Source organism: Hyperolius riggenbachi, chromosome 4, assembly GCF_040937935.1.
Source record: "Hyperolius riggenbachi isolate aHypRig1 chromosome 4, aHypRig1.pri, whole genome shotgun sequence".
Lineage (NCBI taxonomy): Eukaryota > Metazoa > Chordata > Amphibia > Anura > Hyperoliidae > Hyperolius > Hyperolius riggenbachi.
In genome coordinates, this window is record NC_090649.1 from 388,317,432 (window position 1) to 388,333,929 (window position 16,498).

Genomic DNA, 16,498 nt, shown 5'->3' on the forward strand with positions numbered 1-16,498 from the left:
CGTGTATCAGCTTTATCCAGCACCCAAATCTCCTGGTGCCAGATTCATAGGTACATGCCAAAGCCAACTCAGAGTTCAGCTATATAATAGTCTAACTTTGGCACCGATTGCCATGTTCCCTTTAAATCTTTAACAGCACAAGTAACACTGTGAAGTCATTTGGCAACTATGTGCACTGCTGCTTGTCTTCCCTGTCATAATGAGATATGGCAGCTAGTTCATTTACGCACTGTGAATTAAAGAGACACTGAAGCGAAAAAAAAATTATGATATTATGATTTGTATGTGTAGTACAGCTAAGAAATAAAACATTAAGATCAGATACATCAGTCTAATTGTTTCCAGTACAGGAAGAGTTAAGAAACTCCAGTTGTTATCTCTATACAAAAAAAGCCATTAAGCTGTACGACTTTCAAAGTCGTGGAGAGGGTTGTTTTATGACTTTTATTATCTCAACTATTAGTTAACTATTTACTTTTTCTCTGCCAGAGGAGAGGTCATTAGTTCACAGACTGCTCTGAAAGAATCATTTTGAATGCAGAGTGTTGTGTAAAATGCACATATTGGAGAATGATGCAATGTTAGAAAAAACACTATATACCTGAAAATAAAAATATGAGAATATTTTCTTTGCTGCCAATCTGCTAGTAATTATTCATAGTACACAACCAATTCATTATATCATATTTTTTTTTCGCTTCAGTGTCTCTTTAAGCAAATAGCAATAGTGTAAATGGTGTACAGTACTGTAAAATGTTTCTTACCATCTGTGACCACCAGCATTCATGTCATCTAACTGGATCGCCTTCCCAGCAACATTCTTTCCTGTAAAGATGTGAATGATAATTACATGCTTAATAAAAGTGCAGACATGATGTTTTGAAATGAACTGCTTTATAACATTTGTCAGAGAAAAGCGTGACATCCCATCATATACAATACTGCCAGCACATCTAAATTACAGATAAACGACATTACATCTGCACTTGCATTAACGTTCCTTAGTCTATATATAGCTGTATATTGGTATGTATCCCTATCATCACAGTGATGTTTAGCCTAGGCGGTTTAGCTATGCAGAAATTTGCTCCCAGAGGATTCTGGGGGAACAGATGTTATTTCTACTGACATTAGAACACACAGTAAACAAACATTCTGCAAAGATGCACCTGCTGATGGCGTAAAGCAGTCCTGTTTACTTGCTTCTGCAAGAATAGTATTATGGATTATGGTCTCCTCTACACAAGACTGATAATCAGAGACACAAATTGATTCTGAAAGGCTAGTTTCACTTTAATGAAAGAAAACAAACATATACTGTATATTCCGACGTATAAGACGACTGGGCGTATAAGACGACCCCCCAACTTTTCCAGTTAAAATATAGAGTTTGGGATATACTCGCTGTATAAGACTATCCCTCTTCCAACGCACACCAAATTAAAAAAAATAAATAAATCATGTGCTGGTGCTGTGTATGAACAGATACTGGTGCTGTACTGTATTACCCAGTATATAGTCAATTGACCGTTTGCATTGGTCAACTCTCCTTAAGTAGACTGGTCAGCTCTCCTTGTCTACCTGTTTATCAGAGCAGTATGGAAGAATAGATTGCACTCCCTCAGCAGGGAGATCTGAGAGGCGGTAACAGGATAGGGCGTATCACCCGGCATCAATGACACCCGGCGTATAAGACGACCCCCAACTTTCCAGAAGATTTTCAAGGGTTAAAAAGTAGTCTTATACGCAGGAATATACAGTAAGTATATGTGAAGGGTATTAATCTTCATACAAAATTTCATGGGCCTGGTTGTCACGATGATCTGATGGCATTACGTACCTGGAACAAGCATGAAGCCTGTGAACCTAGTTCTGCATACTGTTGTAGTTCAGTGATTTAGAAGGTTTTGGAGGCAGATGATCAGCACAGTGATCAGACAAATACACTGTACCATATCTTACAAAGAAATAAAGATGGCAGCCTCCATATCTGTGATAGTAAATATGTATTCTTTACAAAGGAGTCATTTTATTTTAGTCTGTTGTTAGAGATGTTAGAGTTTTGTTACCGAAAATGACAATGATTGCTTTAAGTGACATTTGATCATAGTATATCCATGCAGTTTGGCAGAGAACTGTCCATGCAGTTTGGCATCCTGTCCTGATAAAGCACCCCAGCTAAGGGTGCCAAACTGATGTCTGTGTAGCTTGTACACCCTCTCTCTCCTTGTGGCCTCTGCCGTGGATGTGTATGCGTTTTTAAGCTTTTTTTCAATAAACAGGCATTTTAATTGGATGTGCCCAGCCTGCTACTCTCTTATATTTACATGGTAATGAAAATATAGCATGTGCACACAGCTTAAAGCTGGAGACAGCAACAATCATGGGCAGCTAATATGAATTGACTGTTTGTTTATAAAATATTTTGAAGGGTCACTCTAGTATGAAAACTACGACACAAGCTGTTATGTAATAGGCTACAGTAGAACACAATTTTTCAATTTTTAACTGCAGTCTTGCTGAGAACCATGGCAACAGTGTATTAGTTGGTGTAAAAACAATCCCAGATTTCTCCTTTGTTTGTGTCAGTGGTTCAGAAGTTTGTGCAAAACAGGAAGTACAAATTCATGCAGCCTTTTACCCACCTTACAGCATCTATACATTTATTACACAGGGAAGAGGGATCCTGTAAGTGTGCAGATATATACACTCCCATCTCAATAGCAGTTGTCAGGAATGCTAGGTTACAGTGAACACATGCAAAGGTCAAGAGTAATTACACAACAAACTGGCATGTCTGTGTTATACAGCTTGCACAAATACTAGAAAATGTATAGAGATAATTCCTTTTCATGGTTTTATTTTTTTCCTTAAAGAAAGTGGAAATAAAATGTTACTTTGATTTCAGATCACACATGAGAAGAGTGGTCATATCAATGTACATTGGTCTTGCCAACATTCATCGATTTATGTGGCTACCAAGCCTCTATTGGGGCATACTTGCATATGGATATTTGTTTGCAAAGATTACAATCACAGTCATATTGTTTGGCTTTCTACATAACTAAATGCTTCATATACTGTACTTCAAAATGTAAATCCTGTTCCCATTTTTTGATTTTGAACATTAAAACCCCAAAAATACATGTATGTCAAACAAGGCCTAAACTTTGAAAAGGTATATGTTATAAGGCAGTCCCATGACCCTCAGCAAATAGCAACAGATTATCGCCCTTTCTCCCCAATTTCCACAATAATATCACATGGTAAAGTTGTCATGGCTCACTGAACATCTCTCAGAGCTCAATAACATTCCTAGTGTTTTTTAAAAAAACAGACAACCTCTATGAAATATACCAAGGGAAACTATTTACTAGCAAGAGGAACTGCAGAGATTCTATCAGTTTTCCAGATAGTGTATTAATTTACTTTAACTGATAGCTAACACAGTACAATAGTCTACTCTACTACTACTGCTGTGCAAACAAACAACGCAGCTCAACACAGGCAGCACGTAATTACAGACATCATGCCAATCTTTCTCCTTTTATTTTCTTACCACAATTTGCCAGCAGATGGCACATGTGTCTTTTTTATATACGTCTCAATATATTCTTTTTTACATTTCATACTGAGCTGGTTTACACAAATATTAACAATGGTATCATGTAAAATGGAATTTCAAAATCATAAACAGTTGCACTGAATATAGAAACCATTACCAGTAAATATTACAGATACTTGTTTGTTTTTATAATTATTTCCCTGCTCAACTAAGAGCCTCTCTGCCTCAGTCAAAATGAAAATCTAGGATTTTATTTTATTTTCTTAATAATTCTTAGTTTGTCTTGAGCAGAACAAGAAAAAAAATTGCATAATTTCAGAAGAATTTGAATCTCATTGATCATTCCTAATGGTAAATCCAGGCCTGGAAGTAATACTTCTATAACTCTTATTTCATATACTAATCACTATCGCTAGAGATGGTCACTGTATAGGATGACCATATTTTGATTTCCAAAAAAGAGGACGATCACAACAGCATGTGGGCGTGGTCATGGGTGGGGCCAAATATACAAGACCTTAGCAGTGTGCTGTCCAACTTCGCGGGCATGGAGGGCCGTTTTTTTTTCCAGATTACATGGTGGTGGAGGGCCGGCCGACCACAAAATGCAATCAGATTCGCAGAAGATTTCCCCACAAAATGCAATAAAATCACACAGGCAGGTGACAAATGACAATTATGGTGAGAACTCCAGAGAAGACTGTAAAAACCATGGTAGGTAAGCACAATGATTTAGTATTCTGGCTGAACTGGATGGCTGTATGTCTTCTGTTCAACCTAAAACTGTAACTGAAGAAAAAAGAGATGCGGGCACTGCTGCATAAAAATCCCTTTATTGTGGCCGGGTTACAGAGTGGTCAGCAGTGGGGGGTGAGGGTTTGTCTGACAGCTGTTTCGCAAGTATACAACTTGCTTCTTCAGACTTGATACAAATGCTGTTAGAATTTATACCAATCAAAATCATAATTCTCAAGCTATATAAATTTGCATAAACGTATAAAATTTGCATGAAAAACTGTTTTTTTTTTCTTTGCATCTCATGGACAATCCATTAGGGAAGAAAAAAAATGGGAGGGGGGGAGAGATCATACAACAGAACATAGAAATTTGTGAAGGAGCATCAGGTCCTTTACCTTTTCTTTACATTAAGGGCCATTTCACACTGTGCAAGTTTAGTTGACAAACTTCGCGGCACCATTGCGGTGTGTCCATAGAGTGAGACACTTAGGGCCCGTCTCCACCAGGAGTGGTGCGGCTACATAGCCGCATTGCACCGCGGGTGTCCTAAAACACATGCTTAGCAATGGAAGAGCTTTCACTACGTGCATGTTGTGCGGAGCGATCCGAGAATCTAGGCTCTCGCGCGGCCGCAGCCGCGTCCCATCTCTTCAATTCACTTCCGCATCGGGAGATGCGGAAGTGATGCGATGCGGCTAGGTAGCTGCATTCGCATCACTTAGTAGTGGAAACGGGCCCTTAAGCCAGGAATAAAAAAAATCAGTTTTACTTGCCTGGGGCTTCTACCAGCCCCCTGCAGCTCTCCTGTGCCCTTGGAGTCACTTACGGATCCTCCGGTCTCGCTCAGCCAGCTAGTAACGTTGGGGAGCGTTGGGATGCAGTAATATTGTCCATTGCGCCACAACGGACTAAGTGTGAAAAGCCCTTATGCTGAAAAATTTATGAAAAAGCTTACTACGACACCAATGTTTTATTGTCATCAACAATATTTTTTTTTTTTTTGTAAATTCTTTTTATTAAAGATTTTCTTTTAAAACATTACAAAACATGTAAATACATTTAAACCCAAGCTCCAGCACACGCAGGTGAGGAGGTGAGAAGGAAAAACTTGCTACAAGAAAAGATGTATAATCCTTCGATCACATGAGATGGTCAGAGCACAGTCTTGAGAAACAGAATACAAATGATTCGGTAACAACCCTATAGCCAACCCAATTTAACCCCACAAAGGAAGGAAGAAAAGAGAAGAAAAAAAAAAAAAGGGACACCACCCAGGTCAACCAGAGGATAATGTAGTGCGGTTCTTAATATGTAAGAGGAGACAGAGACAATGAACATATTTGGAAAGGGACATATTCCCCCCCCCCCCCCCCCCCCTTCCACTCCAAGAGGTATATTACCGTTATGTGGTATCTTTATTCAGCGTCCAGGGGCCCCAAACCTTTTTAAATTTATGAGCACAGCCTCTTGCAATATAAGCAGCTTTGTATAAGTGAAGGGAATTATTTATTAGTTTTTTCCAGTACTGAGTGGATGGTGGAGAAGGTTGTTTCCAGCTAAGTACAATCGCTTTTCTATAGTAGAATAGGAGTAGGCCAATTAAGCTCCTTTGCGCTCTGGTTGGAGCAAGGGTATGTATATTCCCAAGTAGGCAAAACATTGGTTCAGGTGAAATGTGAGCTTTGGTTACCGACCCAACAATCCGGCAGATATCCCTCCACTGTGTAGCAATCAAAGGGCATTCCCAGAAGATATGTTCAAAGTTAGCCTGGACAGCACCACAGCGCCAGCAAAGACCTGAGCCTTGGTTATCGAATTTAAGTATTTTGGATGGGGTCAGGTATGCCTGGTGGAGGATTTTAAACTGGATTAATTTGTCTCTGGTGGAGATCAAATATTCGAAAGGTTTAATCCAGGCATCTTCCCAATCCTCATCATCTAAGTCGGGTATGAGCTTAAGCTACGGCCTTTTGTAAGTAGTAGTTTTATGAGGCTCGGTAATCAAAATTATATTTTGGTAAATGTTAGAGATAGCTTTGGTGAGATTTTCATTTGCGATTACATCCTCTATAGCAGAGGGAATCAATTTGACTGGCTCATGTCCAAACTGCGCCGCGAATGCATGTCTTAGCTGTATATATCTGAAGTAATAGTGGTTAGGAAGTGAGAAGGTGTTTTTAAGAGTGTTAAAGTCCGTTAAGCTTCTTGATGTAATTATATGCTCTAGGCATGTTACTCCCATTTTAATCCAAATTATCGGGTCTGGGATCATGAAGAAGTGGGGTAAAGAGGGGTTATTCCACAGCGGGAGGTTAGGAGAGAACGTGGTTTGAGAGGGGGAATGCCAGGTTTGTGCCACACTCCAGGCCTGTAGCACCACCTTCATGTTGATCGTTAGAGGGTATGGTGCCTTCTTACCACGGTGAATGATTTCGGCCAGTGCTTGGTACGAGCCCAGTAGGGCTGCCTCCAGTACCATGGCAGAGTTAGTCTTATCCTGCTTCAGCCACCAGTGGGCAGTCACCAGCTGGCTGGCTATAAAGTATTTATGTAGATCTGGGAAAGCTAGGCCCCCCTCCGCCCAAGGCCGTTGAAGCTTCTTGAGACTCAGTCTGGCAGCTTTGTTATGCCAGATAAAGCTGGACAGAATAGAGTTGAGCTGTTTGAAAAAGGTTTTGTGGACCCAAACTGGGCTGTTGCGAAATAAGTATAAGTATTTGGGGAGAAGCTTCATTTTAATTAAATTGATTCGGCCAATCAAGGACAAAGGAAGACCACGCCACCCCAGAAGTCTTCTTTTGGTGAGCTGAATCAGGGGGAGCAAATTGTCAGAGAAATAGTCTGATGAATTACTCGAAATCGTAATTCCAAGATATTTTGTCCTGGAAACAACCTCAAGAGGGGTGGAACCTAAAAGTGTGTTGCCCAGAGGGAGTATTTTAGATTTCTCCCAGTTCACCTGCAGACCAGTGAACGGGGAAAAAACCCTGACAATTTCAAGCACTCCATTAATAGAGATGTCAGGGGATTCAAGATAAAGGACTAGGTCGTCAGCATATAGGGACACCCTCTCATCCAGCCCCCCCACACGAAAGCCACATATAGATGGATGCTGGCGAATGGCAGCAACTATGGGTTCCATAGTCATCGCGAAGAGGGCCGGGGAGAGGGGGCATCCCTGCCTGGTGCCCCTACCCAGCTGTATATTTTCCGAGACTTCCGCCCCAATTTTAATCTTAGTACCAGGGGATTTATAAATGGTTTTAAGCCAGGAAATTAGTTTGGGACCAAATCCTAATTTGGAGACCGTGGCCCACAGGTACTCCCACTCCACCGAATCAAATGCCTTTTGTATGTCTAAAAAGGCTAAGGCACGCGAAGAGGAAAGGCCCTCAGAAAGTTGAATGTGAGTGTACACACGTCTGAGATTAATGTCTGTGGTCTTATGTGGCATAAAGCCAGTCTGGTCAGGGTCTATAAGGTCAGTGATACATTTGTTTATTCGAGTGGTCAGAATTTTGGTAAGGATTTTAAGATCATTGTTGAGGAGAGAGATGGGTCTGTAAGAGCCACATTCCAGGGGGTCTTTGTCCTGTTTGGGGATGAGGATCACATGGGCTTGTGAAAAGCTATGGGGAAGCTCTCCATCAGCCAGACATTTGTTGTAAGTTATTTTAAGACGGGGAGCTAGAGTTCGCATGAATCTTTTGTAGAATTCAATGGGGATCCCGTCGGGACCAGGAGATTTTTTGGGGGGGAAAGAAAGGATAGAATCTAAGATTTCCTCTTCTGTTATCTCTGTGTCTAAACTAGAGGCCACTTCTTCTTCTAAAGAAGGTAGTTGTATGTTCCCTAGTAGTTCAGTAAGCTCAGAGGTGGTACCCCTGAAGTGGGAAGCGTATAGGTTTTTATAGTACTCATGAAATCTAGCCAGTATATCTTTAGGGGCCGAGATGATATCACCAGTGAGTGATTTTATTTCAGGAATGTTGGAGTGCTCAAGTGGATCTCGCGCTATATTAGCCAATAATTTACCATTTTTATCTCCTTTTTCAAAGGTGGTTTGTTGCCATTCTATGAGGGAAGTTTTAGTAAGGTCCGTCATGTGCAGGTTAAGAGATCTTTTGGTTTGCATCATGGCAGAGTATGTACTGTCAGTGGGGGTTAGGGCAAAGCTCTGTGTCGCCTTTTCCTCATCTTCTGTCAAAGTCTTTAAGGTAGCGTTATATTCTTTTCTACAAATGCTAATTTGGTTTATATATTCCCCTCTTATTGTAGCCTTAAAGGCGTCCAAAGTATTTTGTGTAGTGGCTGAGTCTAGGTTTATTTCCCAGTATTGGTTAATGGTAGATGTAATGTTTTGGGAGATTTTATCATCATTTATCCACTTAGGATTAAGTCTCCAAAGGGATTGATTGATGGTTGCAGGTAGTAAGCAGGTGATTTCTAATGGGGCATGGTCTGATAGGCCGCTGGGTAGGTACTTGGCAGCTGCTACGGAGGAAACCAGCTCATTATTCCCAAATGCTAACAATATTTATTTAAAGGATACATCCAGGCTAAAAGAAAAATCAAAATCCACTTACCTGGGGCTTTCCCCAGCACCTGACAGCCGTCCTGTGCCTTCGCTGCAGCTCCGCTGGCTCCCGGTGTCTTCCGCTACAGAAGTCGATGTATATACTGCGCAGCACAGACCTGATGAAGTCGGCTAGACCACGTGACCCGCGCCGTGGAGCGCACAAGAAGCCGACCTAGCGAGGTCGGCTTCTGCAGCGGAAGACTCCCGGGAGCCAGCAGAGCTACGGCAAGGGCACAGGATGGCTGCCAGGGGTTGGAGGAAGCCCCAGGTAAGTGGATGTTGATTTTTCTTTTAGCTTGGACCTCTCCTATAAGAGGAACTTGTCAAGCTCCAACCTGCAGGGAAACACTGTACAGACATGCTGCGCCGATATACTGAAGTGGCACCCACTGTAGCAATGGTGGTTGAAGGAGAAACAAAGGGGACAGGGTGGGGGTAGTGAAGAGGAATGTGCAGGAACTCTGGCTGTTGGCATTGTTCTCTGTGTGGAGATTTTTAATAGACTAAATGGGGTAACTAATTTGTTTAGCCATAGATCAGAAATTTTCTCATTTTCTGAAAGCTCTAAGAGTTCCACCACTGAGGGATTATGCCCTAGGGTAAAATTAGGGTTGCTAAATTAGTGGTAAAAGGGAGGCTTTATTCAAATTAAACTCATGGTTCAAAGCGCTGTAGACCCCATCTCCTAGATGGTCGCAATTTAAGGGTGCGTGCACCATCTGTTGGGTGAGGTGGTGGTGTTTACCTGCAAGGCAACCTGAAGTGGATGCCCCATTCAAGGACTGGTCCATCTTTGTTACAAGGGTGCCAGTGCACTTGTCAAGAGAATTTTTCTGGATTAACTTTATCTTTGAGGCGCTCCACCAGTTATTCACCTGTTTTACTGTCAGTGCAGTGTTTTACTGAGGAACAAATGTAACGAGCTCAGCGAAGCCTTGTGCAATTTGGCCACATTTTCAACATAAAGCTTACCATTAGCTGCATAGTTCTTCTTTTCTTCTGCATCATTAGTAAGAAAAAACATGTCACTGTAGGCCCGCGCCAACCTCCATAGGAACTCAACTTTGTTTCCAAACTGGTAAAAAAAAGAAAGTCAAAATGATGAGAATAACAACTTAGGGATGGATGTATTGAACAAGTAACATTCTGTACAGACTTTTGCCCAGAATGTCACTGATGTCTGATAACCAAAGCGAGGATGAAAACTACTGTTGTAGTAGATCAACTCCTTAACCAGAGGTTACCGAAAAAATGATACATTATAAAGTTTTCAGGTTACCACTAATTAAAGGAGTAAGTGTAACTGATACTTATCTCACTGATATCTGAATATCTAATATAAAGGAAAAGTCAGTAACATGATTGATTTCTTCTAAAGAGATGCAATTATTCCGCTACCCAGAGTCTACAGGTACAAGCAGGCATGGTAAAGGAAACGCAAGGTGAAGTTTACGTAAACCTGTAAGCTTAAAACAGCAAAAAAATTGGATACTTCAGAGGCTTCCCTCTGCCAGGCTGCTCCAAAACCGAGACCCCCAAAGCTCACAGGCGCAATAGCACTGACCCATTCGGGCTTCGGAGGAAAAGCAGAGTCTGATCATGTCTGTGGTACTGCGCAGGCGGAGATGGCTCTCATCTGTGCAGTAACACGGACCTGATTCGGCTTGACTTTTTCTGCCGAAGCCCGAAAGGGTTCTTGCTACTGCGCATGCGCAAGCTGTCAACAAGCCCTTTTAAGTGATTTGACATTGAAAGCAGGCCAGTAGAGAAGGACAGGGTAAGCTTAAGGATTAAGTGGAGTATCCATTTGGGGCTCAATTTTCCCCTACAGGTGCACTTTAAACTTAAGGGATAAACAAATTTATGAGATAAACAACTGTATATGAGAAACAATTGTATCTATCCTCCTATTACTAAAATTACTTTTTTTTTAGAATCCCCCAGTGTTATTTCCTATTTCCTGTGTATCAGCTAAAAAAGTATGTTTAATGTTGTATAGTCATATGCCTGATACAGTCTTTCAGTGTCTCAGAAGCTAAAATATATGAACTACTGACCTTTTTGTCTCTACCCAGCACTCAGAAGCTATCCTCTGCCAGGTAAAGAAGGTTATACTTGAGGTTGCTCGTAATTGAAATTACGAGTAGCACTAACTGGCCGTGGGGGGGTTAACTTACCTATGTCGCCGCCTATACCCGATGCCCTCCACTCGCGTTCCACCACTCCCATGCTTCTTCCTTCTGGTTGAAGGAGGAAACATGGCAGTGACATGGAACACGAGAAGAGCACTTCGGCTATAGAGGATGGGTAAATTAAAGCACCCCCCACCCTTCCCACAGCCAGTAAGTGCTTATCAGAATTTTAATTACAGACAACCCTAGTAACACTATAGTCCGACTAGGTCAAAATGGAGAAAAACTGTCACTTGTGTACTTGATGTTTAACTCTTTCAGGCAAAAAAAGAAGAAAAGGAACACGGAATAGCTATACAGTGCTTGGCACTGTACATACACGTTTATCTCATGTCATCTCAGGTACCCTTTGAGAACTTCTGGTCCCTAAAAGCCACTTTAGGTAGCTGAAAAGATAGGCTCTTAATCAGTGCAACAAATAACCTGTTAAAGGGGACCCAAAGTAAAAATACACGATTTCAAAAATAAAATCTATTTTCTAAATTATAATAACAAATAGCAGCCTTTTTTTTTTGCTGCATGATGACAAATATAAAATACTTTACATTTATTGAAGGAACCCCTCCCTTCCTTTCATATTGCCGGGACAGAATCCGGCAGACTGGTGGAGTAGGAGGTGTCTGGCCAAGGAGGAATTGCTAATGGCTGCCACCTGTATAACCCTAGTCATGAAAAGAGAAGGGTGAAAAGCATGCGCTTGGAATGCTTATAGGCTTGAATGAGTGTTTATTTATCTTTGTATGTGTCAGAGTGGTGCAACTAAATATTTTGAATTTAAAAAAAAATGTTTGGTTTGGGTCCGCTTTAATCTACCTACCAAATATAGTTTTTGCTGGCTGAACAGATCTTGAGCAATTTTAATTACTAGTCCTCCTGGTACCTGTAAGCCGAAGATGGTGAAAGAACTACATCATTTTAGAGAAGGTAAGTAGAACCGCTGACTTTTGTGCCTACATGTATGGCACATGCGCAAAAAGAACAGAGTATGTGTACTTTTAAACGGAAGTTAATCCAAATACAGTATATGAATTTACTACTGCAGTAGGTCATTGAAGGGACTCAGAGCTGTATCTATTAAAATGTTTTATACATACCTGGGGGTTCCTCCAGCCCCATCCACTCGGATCGCTCCTATGTCGCCGTCCTCCGCTACCCGCAAGCTTCAGTAGCGGGTCCTGTCACTTCCGTCAGTCGGAGCCAGTCTGATGTAAGAGAAGTGCGCTGTCTGCGTATCTCTCCAACAACCGCTGAAGAGATACATAGAGGACACACTTCTTCTGCGTAGACTGGCCACCACTGGCTGAAGTGACGGGACCCGGTTCCCGAAGCTGCAGACAGCGGAGGACGGCGGCATGGGAGAGATCCTAGCGGATGGGGCTGGAGGAAGCCCCAGGTATGTATAAAACTTTTTAATAGATTCAGCTCTGGTACACTTTAAGGCTGATTTTACACTTGTGGTGTGTGTTTGCGAAGCAATGCCCCACCCCCACCGCATTGCAATGCACAAAACCACAAGCATATGACCCTGCAGCAGAGTGCAGCAACGGGCTCATATGCGTCGCCACCAGGAAGTATGTCACTGGCGACCCCCGTTATTTTCCGTCGTTCTGCGCATGCGCACCTCAACACCACCAACAACCTTTTTAAAAGGTATGCGTTGCCCATTGACTTTCATTAAATTCTATGCAAAGTTTTCCTCTTTATTCTTATTCTAGCCAGCTGAAACCCTTGCTGAAATTGTCCAGCCTCTATGCCAACTCCCCTGGTGCCTCTGTCTGCAGTCCTGGCTGCCCTAGAGTAGCATTCAGCTGTGTAAGCAGCTTGGAGTGTGAGCACCCCTTCTCCCCTTGCCATACATTTGAAATGCAATAATTACCCCACATATGACACACAGCAATCACCCTACATAGAAACTGCAACAATTGCCTCCATGTATCATCGTTGGTGTCAGAGGGCATTATAGATTAAAACAAAAAAAATACCCCAACATACTGCGTATCACACCCCCCAACCAGTCACTGCACCTGGCTATTATTGGTGTTCAGTGGGCAAGTGTGCCTGTTCCTCATCATTCCTGCTCAGTGTGTGTGGGGGATGGGGGAGAGTGGCTCAAAGTTACAGAAAGTCAGAAACCATGACAGTTTCAACACTTAGGTCATTAGCATGTGTTTGAATCTTATGGCCCATACTCACGAGGGACTTTTGTCGCCTCAAAACGCGGCGCGCGCGTGTTGCGGCGACAGGTCGCCCGTGAGTATGGGCCATTGCACGCGGGCGCACCCCGAACTGTCGCCCGCCGCTCTTGTCGCCATGCGATTGAAAGTTTCAATCGCATGGCAACAGTCGCCGCCGCACCCTTATCAGTTTGCCGCTCTGAAATATTTGCCTCAGGTAACATCATGGTAGATCTGCCATTGGTCTTATGTTACTGGCCTGATGCAGTGCTACCTAAGGTAAGTACAGAGATATGTTCATGATTGGTCCACATTCCTTGTACGTTGTCCAAGCCTCTCCTCATGCCCTCCTAGTCCCCATAATCACAAAAGTTGACTTTTGGCTAAAGTCAGTAACTCTTGCTGTGATGTTACCTTCTATCACTCATCCATTCAATCCTCTTATGGGGAGTTAATGGGGCAGAGAGGTGGAGGGAGTGGGATGGTAAAAGGAGAGAACATCACAGCAAGCCTGCCTCCTCCTGTCTGAAAAGTTTGACTTTAACCAAAACTTACATTTTCAAAGTGTGACTATGGCCACGAGGAGGAACGGGGAGACAACACACAAAGGTATGTGGATCCAGCATGAACATAAATGTTCTTACTTTAGGTTGCTTTGCTTCAGGTCAGATGTGTTTTAACCACTTCCCGACCGCCCACTGCACAGGGGCGGCCGGAAAGTGGATCCCGCAAGGACCGCCGCATGTAAAATTGGCGGCGGTCCTTGTACGGGCATGGGCGGAGCGATCGCGTCATCCGTGACGCGATCCTCCGCCGGGGATCGATGGCCTGGGATTTAGCCTCCAGCTCGCCGGCCACTTAGCAGTGCCGGCGGGCGGAGGAATAGAAATCTCTGCCGATCCGTGAGTATAATAGGCTTTGTAATGTATACAAAGCCTATTATACAGGCTGCCTCCTGCCCTGGTGGTCCCAGTGTCCGAGGGACCACCAGGGCAGGCTGCAGCCACCCTAGTTTGCACCCAAGCACACTGATTTCCCCCTCCCCCCTGCCCCCTGATCGCCCACAGCACCCCTCAGACCCCCCCCTGCCCACCCCCCAGACCCCTGTTTGCACCCAATCACCCCCCTAATCACCCATCAATCACTCCCTGTCACTATCTGTCGACACTATTTTTTTTTTATTCCCTAAACTGCCCCCTGCTCCCTCCTGATCACCCCCCCCCCCACCCCTCAGATTCTCCCCAGATCCCCCCCCCCATGTACTGTATGCCTCTATCTCCCCTGTAATAACCCACTGATCACCTGTCAATCACCTGTCAATCACCCATCAACCACCCCCTGTCACTGCCACCCATCAATCAGCCCCTAACCTGCCCCTTGCTGATCACCCACCCACACCAATAGATCGCCCGCAGATCCGACGTCAGATCACCTCCCAAGTGCATTGTTTACATCTGTTCTCTACCCTAAACACCCACTAATTACCCATCAATCACCCATCAATCACCCCCTATCACCACCTGTCACTGTTACCCATCAGATCAGACCCTAATCTGCCCCTTGCGGGCACCCAATCACCCCCCTACACACTCAGATTGCCCTCAGACCCCCCCTCATCAATTCGCCAGTGCATTATTTACATCTGTCCTTCCCTGTAAAAACCCACTGATCACCTGTCAATCACCCCCTGTCACTGCCACCCATCAATCACCCCCTGTCACTGCCACCCATCAATCAGCCCCTAACCTGCCCCTTGCGGGCAATCTGATCACCCACCCACACCAATAGATCGCCCGCAGATCCGACGTCAGATCACCTCCCAAGTGCATTGTTTACATCTGTTCTCTACCCTAAACACCCACTAATTACCCATCAATCACCCCCTGTCACTGCTACCCATCAGATTAGACCCCTATCTGCCCCTAGGGCACTCAATCACCCGCCCACACCCTCAGAACACACTCAGACCCCAGCCCTGATCACCTCGCCAGTGCATTGCTTGCATCTATTCCCCCCTCTAATCACACCTTGAGACACCCATCAATCACCTCCTGTCACCCCCTACCACACCTACCCATCAGATCAGGCCCTAATTTGCCCCGTGTGGGCTTCCTGATCACTCGGCCAAACCCTCAGACCCCCTTTTCGATCACCTCCCCAGTGCATTGATTGCATCTATTTTCCCCTCTAACCACCCCCTGAGACACCCATCAATCACCTCCTGTCACCCCCTAGCACTCCTATCCATCAGATCAGGCCCAATACAACCTGTCATCTAAAAGGCCACCCTGCTTATGACCGGTTCCACAAAATTCACCCCCTCATAGACCACCTGTCATCAAAATTTGCAGATGCTTATACCCCTGAACAGTCATTTTGAGACATTTGGTTTCCAGACTACTCACGGTTTTGGGCCCGTAAAATGCCAGGGCGGTATAGGAACCCCACAAGTGACCCCATTTTAGAAAAAAAGACACCCCAAGGTATTCTGTTAGGTGTATGACGAGTTCATAGAAGATTTTATTTTTTTGTCAAAAGTTAGCGGAAATTGATTTTTATTGTTTTTTTCATAAAGTGTCAATTTTCACTAACTTGTGACAAAAAATAAAATCTTCTATGAACTCGCCATACACCTAACGGAATACCTTGGGGTGTCTTCTTTCTAAAATGGGGTCACTTGTGGGGTTCCTATACTGCCCTGGCATTTTAGGGGCCCTAAACCGTGAGGAGTAGTCTAGAAAACAAATGCCTCAAAATGACCTGTGAATAGGACGTTGGGCCCCTTAGCGCACCTAGGCTGCAAAAAAGTGTCACACATGTGGTATCGCCGTACTCAGGGGAAGTAGTATAATGTGTTTTGGGGTGTATTTTTACACATACCCATGCTGAGTGGGAGAAATCTCTCTGTAAATGGACAATTGTGTGTAAAAAAAATCAAACAATTGTCATTTACAGAGATATTTCTCCCACCCAGCATGGGTATGTGTAAAAATACACCCCAAAACACATTATACTACTTCTCCTGAGTACGGCGGTACCACATTTGTGGCACTTTTTTACACCCTAAGTGCGCTAAGGGGCCCAAAGTCCAATGAGTACCTTTAGGATTTCACAGGTCATTTTGCGACATTTGGTTTCAAGACTACTCCTCACGGTTTAGGGCCCCTAAAATGCCAGGGCAGTATAGGAACCCCACTAATGACCCCATTTTAGAAAGAATACACCCCAAGGTATTCCGTTAGGAGTATGG

At 43.6% G+C, this 16,498-nt stretch overlaps 1 protein-coding gene across 1 annotated transcript in view; it reads right to left on the bottom strand.

The window, feature by feature from the left end:
* RMDN2 (regulator of microtubule dynamics 2) overlaps positions 1 to 16,498 on the bottom strand; it is a 113,214-nt gene that overhangs the window by 66,179 nt on the left and 30,537 nt on the right. The window contains exons 4-5 of the mRNA XM_068232144.1: positions 9,855 to 9,957; positions 765 to 825 (exon numbers count right to left, since the gene is read on the bottom strand). Coding sequence (XP_068088245.1) covers positions 765 to 825; positions 9,855 to 9,957 — 164 coding nt within the window. The remainder of the gene's footprint in view (positions 1 to 764; positions 826 to 9,854; positions 9,958 to 16,498) is intronic.